The 10,479-nt window shown below is 44.3% G+C and overlaps 1 protein-coding gene across 1 annotated transcript; it reads right to left on the reverse strand.

The window, feature by feature from the left end:
• Positions 1 to 355: 355 nt before the first annotated feature.
• On the reverse strand, positions 356 to 9,722 carry LOC144128110 (E3 ubiquitin-protein ligase PDZRN3-like). Its single transcript, XM_077661191.1, has 2 exons — positions 9,357 to 9,722; positions 356 to 646 (listed from the first exon to the last, which is right to left on the reverse strand). Exons 1-2 carry the CDS (start codon positions 9,705 to 9,707, stop codon positions 455 to 457), a joined length of 543 nt encoding a protein of 180 aa, XP_077517317.1. The 5' UTR covers positions 9,708 to 9,722; the 3' UTR covers positions 356 to 454.
• Between the last annotated feature and the right edge of the window lie 757 nt (positions 9,723 to 10,479).

A 10,479-nucleotide genomic window follows, 5' to 3' on the forward strand; every position in this document is an offset into this window, starting at 1 on the left:
GCGGATCTCCGACGCCTCCACTCGCTTCCGAACGGCGGGCACGAAGCTTCGTTCCCTCCTGACGCGTAGAAGTTCGATCTAGCGCCTGGGGGCCAAAAATATTCGCTTTCTTTAAACTCATTTTTAGTGCCCTATTTGCGCCTTTTCATCAAGAAAAATACCACTATACTACGAACAGTAGAAAAAATTGTTTACTCAAAACGATAATTTCACAAAGTTGTCCTCAAGTGTACTTTCAAGGTGTTTTAGCGATGAGGTGCGGTGTTTTGCTCACGGTTTTGCTTTATTTGTTCCAAAAAAGATAACACTGATCCGGCCACCACAGCGGTCCTTCCAATAAAGAACCACTCATGCATAGGCATTCAAAAGGAGCCTGAAGTTGGGCCTTTTACTATTTTCTTAAGTATGCAAAATTACGTTGTATCTTCGTAGCCGATCTTGCTTTTTCTTCGCATCATGATCCGAGGGGCCTCGTCGGGGAACCGCAGTCCGATCGCAAATGGGCGACCACGTCCCTGCAAAGAACCCTGGACGAGCACAGGGGACAGCGAACAGCATGGTGCCCACATTCGCGCTGGAAATGGCGGGGGAGGTCACCAGCAGCCATCACAGCACTGCAGCCGTTCACTTGGTTCCAGCACCTCACCTGTAAATGATACAAGCCGGAAAAGTAGAGAAACCTGTCGCATCTGCATATATAGTACAGCCTTCCTGATTTTTAATAAGATAGTGCGAGCCTCGACCGAACTACTGGTCAGCGTCTTATGACAGCGATAAGCGTGCAGCATGCCAAAATTTCGCGCACAAAGGGAGAGCGCCGTCTGCTACGCCGTTCCGATCACGATTACACGCCCTGCCACAATATCTGTTCGCCGAAAACCGGCGGGCAGCACAGCACATGTGCATGACTACTATGCGACACTGTGACGTGATTTCCGTCTTTTTTGCCCTATTGAGAGAGGCCCCGCTGACGAAGAAGAACTAAGATAAGAAAAAATAAAAGGAAAAAATACAACAGCACGTGGAAACCATTGCCTCGAATGCGAACGTTTTGTTGCCCCTTTTATCTCTTTTCCACCTCGCAGAGGGCTGCTGAAATCAGATTGTTCGCACTCCATGGAGGGGTTTCCACGTGCGCTGCTGGAATTCCTTATATTTTTTCTTAACTGCTGCGCTAGCGCGGCCTCCCGTAATAAAAGAAAAAGACGGAAACCACATAAAACTGTGACAACTTAGTCATGTATGTACATATGCTCTACTGCCCGCCGGTTTTTTGCGAACACGTATTGTGGCAGGGCGTGTGTCCTCGTGACCGAAACAGCTTAGCAGACGACGCTCTCCCTTCGTGCGCGTGCGCGAACTCTCGCCGTGTTGCAGCTTTATCGCCATTAGAAGGCGCGGACCAGCGGTTTAGTGGACGCTTCCGCTATATATTTAAAAATGGGGAATCTTGCGCATTGTCACAGTGCTCTGAAGTACCAACCGTACCGTGTCGCACTGGCGGACCGGCGCCGACGAGCGATGGAGCAAGAGGACACATTCTACACAACAGACGACTTTTATCGTCATCGCAGCAGTCGCGCAAAGAACCTGGGCGTCATTTCTACGATGAACTGGCGTAGCGTGGTCCCTGGGGCTCAGCTGGGCCGCATGTTGCGGTTCCCCGACTGGGCCGGCTGCGCCTGTGATTGGCAGTTACCGTTCCTACCTGATGTTCCTTTTTTCACGTTGACGTCCGGCCAAATGAAATGGAATACATCATTACAGAGTACGGCCCCAGGCACTCAAGCGCCGTTTTCGAATGATGCGCGTTTGATTACCCCATATTTAAGCACTCAAGTATAAATTTGACTTCCGCAAGTGTGGTATTATGCCACATGTTCATCATGGAGCAGCTGGCTGTGGTTTCATTTCTAGCGTCCCGGAAATTTTCTTCTAGCGTCCCGGAAATTTTCGCCCCGATAGTACATTAACCTATAGAAAAGACAGCGCTTGTGTGCGTCTCTGTGCGTGCGCGTTTGGGTACTCTCTGCATGTCTGTGCCTTCTCGTGCAATGTCCTCGTTCCTTCTGTGTGTAAAACAGTTCCATTGCAGTCCACCTCAAATTACTGGATGAGTAGAGTTGATAGTTCCGAATCCTATAGTACTGGGTTTCACTATACTGTGTTTCGTGCTTTGAAAGCTGTGAACTATTAATAAATGAGAGAATTCACGTGAGAGTGCGCAGCTACGTTAAGTTCTGCGCGCAATTTTTCGCTCTTCCTGTGGGCTTCTCATGGCACTGAGAGCGGTTTAAGGGCTGCTTCTAAGATGCGCAGACTCAACACAAAAAAAAGGATTATAATAATGGAAGAATTATAGATTAGCCACCCAGGTTCGTACTCGCGGCCGCCGTATAACCGGAGCAGTAGCTTTATTACTGAGCTAACCGGCCGTAGCTGTCAGGCTCCGCTTGTAGATTCTACACTCTAAAAATTAATACGGCTATATGGAATAAAAAAAAGAGGCTGTGCTCTAGCGCACTTTCTTTTATAAAAGGAAGTGCGCTAGAAGAAAACTTACTCTGTTTACTCCGTTCGGTTCAGAGTGTAACGAGTAATTACCCTTTATTGCAGATCATCTTCGCTTTAGGGTATTCTTCTAAAGAATGGACCAAAGAGAGAGTTGAGAAAAACAAGCGACCAACGCGAAGACCTCAAATAATGAATTCGCAGCGTGTTAGCATTCTTGCGACTTCTAGACATGAAGGAGTCTGACAATGAAGAGGTTTCTTATAGCAGTGACTAGAACCATATATTTGCCAGGTGTTTCAGGGAAATTGTTTACAAATTTATTAAAATGGAGCTTTTGAGTTAAAGAGGAGCCTTTTGCGACATTCAAAAAAAAAAACAGGCCGATTATGTGAAGAAATAAAGTGCCTAAGAAATTGTAATAGTTACCTTTCTAACTATTACCGGTAGGCACCAAAGTGCAAACATTTATAGCCGGCCGTTAGCAATAGCCTTATCAGTTTTTAAAATTTCAAACACGCGATTACTCTCGGCGCCGTGATCGAAAAAATTTGGCTATTTCAACCAGTTGTGTACACAGAAGGAGTTGCTTGGCCTTCATGCTTCTCGGAACAGCATGTATTTTGGCGTGATGTCAAATTTCGTCGAGCCAGAGCGGCGAGGATAATCGTGTTTTCAAAATTCCAAAAACCTAATTGCAATCATGAGGCTCTCGGTAAGAGTATACTATTCGAATTGAGTTAACATGATTCAGCAGTTTTTGACGTCCGCCAACGCATGGTATTACGATGGCGGAAAAAGCTTCTCTTTACATCAAAAATACAATTTTTAGAAATTATTGACCTCCCTCCCTGAAACACCTGGTATATAGCGAATTTTCTCGTACTTCTTGCGCATTCACAGTTGCACTGCCAAAACGCGAGCACAGCAGGCATACGGTCACCAGGTATATGTTTACGGCAAGAAGTTTCCGCTGCGGTGAAACTCCATACCACTTGCCAGCAGCGCTGTCCCATCACTAAGTCCTGTTCTCGACCACTGGCATATGTTTTGCGCTGCCGTTATTTGATGGTAATTGGCCGAACTTCTATTTGTTTATTCCTTTTCCAAATACAGCAGACTCTTAAAAGGGGCACTAGCAACAGGGAAAGAAGGATGCATGTTTCACAACAGGAATTCATCCTAATTCAATTCAAATTTTCCAGTTCAATTCTTTTTTTCCCATGTACACATGGAGAGGGTCGAGGGAAAAAGCCACTAAGATATGGCTTGACGTGCCCCTCGGCCCCTACACACAGGGCAGCATGCAACATGAAGAGCGACATATGCAATCAAGATAGGGGATGAAACAGCAGTAATAGCAAAGAAAAGAACAGAAAGAAAATATCGCAAACAAAGCGCGTCTGAAGTTACTTCAAGAACGCTGTTTCATGAAAAGAATTCAAAATAAGCATTGAAATATGCATGTTACAATCTTAAATGTAGCACATGCACTCTGTATATCTTTACGGCATGCTAGGGACACGTCAAAATTTGCAGCATGAAACATATTTAAAAGACGGGGTAACGTGTTTCCTAGGCTATGTGCACCATACATTGCGCGGCATGTTGGAACGTGCCACGATTCGCTATGTTTGTGTGGGTAAGTCTGTACATTTAGCGAAAGGTGCGCCATGTCGTTCATGTGATTTAAATTTTGTTTTATTTCATTTTGTACCTTTCAGACAGCCTAACATGGTACATTTGAAATATTTTTACAGCACTTAGTTGATTGAATAGATCGCATGTATCTGCTTCATAACCGACGTTAAGTACTGCACGCAGAGCTTTCTTCTGTAGAATATATATTTTATTTTTATTTGCAACTGTAGTTGTTCTACAAACTAGGTCAGCATAGTTCACGTGGAACATAAATAGGGAGTTATATAGGAGAAGCTTAACTTTGTATGGAAGCAAGTGACGATGCCTGTTGATGATACCCGTGACACGAGAAAGGTGACCAATGACAGCGTCAATATGATTGTCCCAACTTAGCTGACAATGAAAATTTACGCCTAATATCTTAATAATTTCTAAAACCTCAATTTTTTCCAAACCAAGCATAATATCGCATGGTGTCGTAATGCATTTATTTTTTAGTCTGAAAATAACAGCTTCTGTCTTAGTTGCATTAATTTTTAACTGATTTGCAAGTGACCATTCGTGCAGTGTCCTCAATGATCTGTTTGCCTGGTTTATGCCTTCTTCACCTGTGACTGGCGAGAAAATAAGTGAGACATCATCTGCATACGTAACACATTTCGCATTAGGGCATTCAGTAACAATATCATTAATTTATAAGTTAAAAAGTAGAGGCCCGAGAATGCTCTTTTGAGGTACGCCAGCGGTTACTTTTTTTACCGAGGATCGGAAGCTAAATACTGGTGATCTGAAAGCAGTGCTCAAGATAACTCGCAAGAGGTGCATGAACAAGACCCCTGAGACCGTTGTCAAACCATTCTGCCACGAGTCGGTTATGACTGATGTAGTAAAAAAAAATCTATGAATACAACTAGAGCAAGATTCTTGTCTTCGAAACATTGCAAGATATACTTTAAGGCTGCGTAATGCGGTCTCAGTTGACTTATGTTTAATAAAACCAAACTGTGAATCTGTAATAATTTTGTGTGTGTGTCACAAAAGCATGCTATTCGAGTGTGAATGACATTTCACAGTCCCTTAGAAAAGATAGGCAGCACTGAAATTGGTCTATGATTCGAAATACAAAGCTTTCATATATAGAGCTTTAATTCTAGAATTTTGCATGCGCAGTAGAAACACTCCGGATTCGAGACTGAGATCAAATATATGTGCTAAATATGCAATACATGCTTTGCAGGCCGAATCTGCAAATAATCTATATCATGACATCTACTATTTTCCATATCTAAAAATGCTGTGAACACATCAGAACATGTTTTTGGATTTAAGTACATATAATTATTTGGACTGGGCCAGATGCGAGTCTCATATACTACGTTTGAGCAGCTTTAGTATTCTAGAGTCATGAAATATCGGTTGAACGCCTCTGCTAATTCGCGTCCGCTTACTTTTTTTTCTTGAACAAGTACTTCTTGGGAAGAGCTACTCTGAGGTGTGCGTAAAATAACAGAGTTAATCTGGTGCCATAACTTTCAAATATCGCCGTTGCATGATTCATAGCTCTTTAGTTAACTTATTTCGAAAATATTTGTACCTTAGTCAAAATTCCGGATCGCGTGTAGTGATGAAATGTTTGTACATATTTTGCTTAGGGTATCTTCCGAAGCAGACGTGACATCATCCACGCCTTGTGCCCTTTCCGAGGTGATACGTACGCCTTCTATAGAAAATGTTCAGCATGAAGAATTTTAAATTTGTTCAAAAACAGTCATAAGCAGCTTTTGCATTTGTTACAGTTAGCACATCTGACCAGGTCGTGTCTACAATGGCCTGTCTGAAAGTAGCAAGGTTGTCTTCAGTTATGGATTGATAAAAGTAGGTATGGGGCGGTTTTCTTTAAATATGTGTTTTCACTCCGAGCAATATCGGAAAATGGTAGCTAAGGAAAATATGAATGACAGAGGACATAAAGTTCTCTTCTTCAAAATTCATAATAAGAAGGTCAATTAGGGATTCTGTACGAATAGTAACCCTTGTAGGTGCGGTCATTGTATTAACGCCGCCATTAGCTGAGAGTAGTAGAATAATTTTTTTTTTGTGGTGCTGTTATCAGAAAGCCGGTTTATATTAAAATCTACACCTAAAATAACCCTTAAGCCATTCTTGTTCTCAAAAGTTAAAAAGAGATCAATGAAGGAAATGAGTTCTGCAGTGCGGCCATCATGACGCCGGTAGCAAACCGCAATAACAGTGCGGTCAAACAATAAGCACACCATTTCGCAGTCGGCAGTGACAACAGAATTCTGGCATAAGATCACAGCTTATGCAATTTTTTACCAAAGCACAAACACCACCACCACGCCCTGAAGACCTGTTCATGAAGTATGAGTTGTAACCGGGCATACTAATTACTTCTTTATGGCAGGAGTACAAGGTTACTGTAATCATGAACACTTCAACAATATCCAATGAGACCACGAAACATTAGTAACGTACTTGCAGTGGGAAATGTTGAACAGTAACAGACGAAATTTTTTTGTTTCAATGCGAAACATGGCTATCCCTTAGAAATAATCAAATTGTCAACGAGTAAATGGTCATAACATTAGGAGGCAGATTGTTTGATTCCTTAATTGTGCGTGGGTAAATGGAGTGTTAAATGCGTTTATTATGGCTTGGTATATAATTAAAGTGAGCATGATGATGCCTTGTATATATCAAGTAGTATTTTCAACGGAACAACTTAAGAGTACCATGGTTGGCACAGAGGCAGAACACTTTGCACGCATACTGGTTCTCTAACTTGCTGCAGGTCGTGACAAAGCATAATGTCCCATAACTTATCAGCACGCCAAGTAAATTTCAGGCTGGTTGAATCGCCTGCCAGGATTATTTTACCGTTCCTAAGTATAGACTCAGGAACTCAGATCAGCGACATAATTTAAGAACATGACAGGTGAATCGCGAGGTCGATAAACAGCAAAACTTAGGAAGGAGCGAACTCAGCATGATGATTTTAAAGAAATGGCTTCGTGTCCTACGATTCCTCGTAACCCGGTGGCATCACAGCATTTTTCCACAAGGACCGCATTCGCACCCCATCGAGAAGTTCGGTCACAACGAAACACTTCATAGCGGGGAGGAAAAACGACTGCGTCATCAAGAGTCTCGTATCCGTGTCTCCCTAATAATAACTATGCGGGGAATATATTCTAGTAATATAGCCGCAAGTTTTCTGTTTTGTCTTGGACACTACGTGCAGTGATGTTCAGTAATCCAAATTATGGGTCACTAGGAGCTGCATATCAAGGCGTTGGTGAGCCCCTCTAACTGCCTGGCAACTTCTTTGCGTATTTTCTCTATCATCCCATGCATATATTGTACCATCGAAAAGTAACATCATTTTTTTTTCTTCCTTTTGTTCATGTTTGGCGACAAAGAAGTGTTAGATATTATTGCCGCGTTTTTCTTCTTGCACTCACTTCGCTGCACCGTCGGACGACAGCCCTCCATTTAATGAACCGTCATAAAAGTGCTATTGCAAACACGTACATTTCTAAATCTTCAACGCTTCACCTTCGAACGACAACCCTCCTTGTAATGAACAATCATAAAAGTGCTATTGCAAAAAAATGCATTTCTAAATCTTAGAGATATATATCGAAAATTACCAACCAACTTTAGCTACGTGAACTACCGGAAACACTGCGGCGATGAAGTGATATGAATAGGCGGTAATCTTTAGTCACTTTGGCCTGTCTGCAAAAGGTTTTATCTCCAGACGAGCTTAGCGATAACTTCGTTTTCGCATCCCCCTTCAGAGCTGTGGGGTAACAAAAGAACACCCTGGTGTTTTATCGAGTGACGACAGGTGCGGCCACTGGATTGTGCTGTCCCGACATTTCAACAAGCCAGGAAAGACACAAAACTCAGCTACTAAAGTGAGTCCGAGTTTTCTGTTAATAAAAAATTAATAGACCTCGCCTTCGTGCCCAGGCGCTTGGCATACGGTTCAATACCAAAACATGTGTATCTGGTCGCCCTTCTCTACCCGGCAGACCGACACAGGCACAAGTGTCCGCACAGCTCTGTCCAGGGTATTATTACCAATATTTTCCCTTCGCTTCATTCCTGTCTCCTTGTCCTTTGCAGAAACTGGTCCATGACTAAAGCGAATGACGAAAAGGCCGAATGACAAATCCATGAAATGATTAGAGTATAATTGCTGCACATAAAGTGGAATTTATAACTAACTAAACACAAAAGAACTTTAGGTATTCATTGTGATAAACACACCTCACTGGGATATCACAAAGTGCATGAAATAAATCCCATGATCGAAATAATATGTTACAGGTAACAATTAGGGCTGCCCATTAATCACAAGGCGTCACTCAAGAAGCCGCGACACTTCACTGAGTCACTGAGCAGTTGTTCCGCTAGAAGGAAAAATGACGAGGCCAGAAAAAAAAAAGTGGCGGTGGAATAGCTCTGGTTAAACCTTTAGTGACACGATAGCTACAGCTGGCAGAGTGGAACTTGGTCACGTGACCAACTACGTGATCAGCCACGGCGCTTCGCCTCCACGCTGAAGGCTCGAAATTCTACCGTAATGTAGGTATCGCTACAGAACCGGCGCAAAAGTGAGCAACAGATTCTATTCTCGTCCTGCTTTTGTGAGGGGATAATGCAGTGCGATAGAGAACCTCAGTGGTTACATGCCGCGCTGCTCTAAAAGGAGCGCGTTAAACACTTTTCTCGCGTTTTGAGCAATTGCGTTAAGTGCTAATGAAGGAAAACAAACAATCGCATCTAGTTTGCCTTCCTTTTCTTCTTATTACGCTCAAAGGTTACGATATTTTAAAGCGAAACAACACAAATAAGTATACGATCCGCACTCGCAAGATAGTCCGAAAAAAATAAGTACAATTCCTTGGACGGTCTATTAACAGATGTCGCACGGCGCCTGTGCAACAACGAAGCCGAGCAGAAAAATATGCCAAGTACTGCCGACGAAGACCGCCAGGGACTGAACATCCGCTGCCTATGCTTTAGCAAATTGGCGTTTTGGGCCAATTCGTAAGTCAGGATTTGCAGATAGGCTTAGCGCGAGACGAACGAGGACAAGCTGCCGTCCTTTGTCCCTCTCTTGTCCTCGTTTGTATCGCGCTAAGCGCACTTGCAAACGATGCTTTAGCTCTCACCTCTCTTTCCAGAAGCTCTTCGGCAGGCAGTTCTTTCCAGTTGATGATTTCATCGGCGCACTTGAGCCCATCGAGAGGACAGACATGGGCTCCGTCCCGAGCGCACTGTCCGTAGCAAGACTGGCACAAGACGTGTGCGCACGGAAGCGACGCGGCCATCCTTCGCACCAGCCCGCAGGCGCTGCATACCCTGTCCGAAGGAATCGGTCGCACGAAGTGCAGGGGTTTCCAGTCGAGTTGTGGGGCGAACCCGACCAACTTGTAGGCCACGCTTTCAGAACGCATCACGTTGGGCGTCTTCTCAACACCGCGCTCTCGGACGAACTGCGGGGGCGGTGCGATAACGCGCATCCGCTGCTATCTTTCTGTTTCCTTCTCCTTCTCCCGTCGTCATGGCTGCAAGCGCTGCGGTATCTCTTGAGCGCACTTGTTTCTGCTGGCAGTCGGCGCCTGCGGGGAAAGTGGTCGCCACGACGCGAAATGAAAGCGCCGACTAGAACGCACCACAATACAGTGGGCACTCGGCTATGACGCATTGGCGACGTCATGCACTGAGCGTGCTGCCCGCTTTCTCCCCTTTCCTCGCAGACGCTTCTTCGTGCATGATTTTCAGCGCTACCGCCTTTACAGTGGCAATTCCCCGCTTTTGGGTGTTGTGTTTGTCTGTCTGTGGGTCTGAAGCCGGTTTTGTGGCACGCTGCTCACCTTCCGACTGAGTGCTGGAGCGCCTGCCCACCATGTCAGGTGGAAGCTCATTTATTCGTGAAGAACTTCTCAGAAAGAGCACCCTGGGTCGCAATCCAGCCAAAGCAACCCAAGTCCCGCCGATTAAAACACCTGCCATAGCATCTGCCTTGTGTCACTGATCACCTGCTCAACGGGCGGCTTAGCCGGTGGTAACCAGGTGAGAACCTGGGGCGCTAATTAGGAAAGGAGGAGGAAACGGCTGAACCCTTGATACTTTTCTGCAAAGGGTTTCACCCTGCAGTGGAGAGCAGCGTGGCTTATTTATTCAAAGTTTTGGGGTTTAAGGACAGAGAAGGAAAAGCAGACTTTAAGCGGATAGAAGTAATAACCAAGCGAAGGCTATCTGATTGGTGGCTAAAATCAAAGAAAGAGTAAA

The sequence above is a fragment of the Amblyomma americanum genome, chromosome 4 (assembly GCF_052857255.1).
Source record: "Amblyomma americanum isolate KBUSLIRL-KWMA chromosome 4, ASM5285725v1, whole genome shotgun sequence".
Lineage (NCBI taxonomy): Eukaryota > Metazoa > Arthropoda > Arachnida > Ixodida > Ixodidae > Amblyomma > Amblyomma americanum.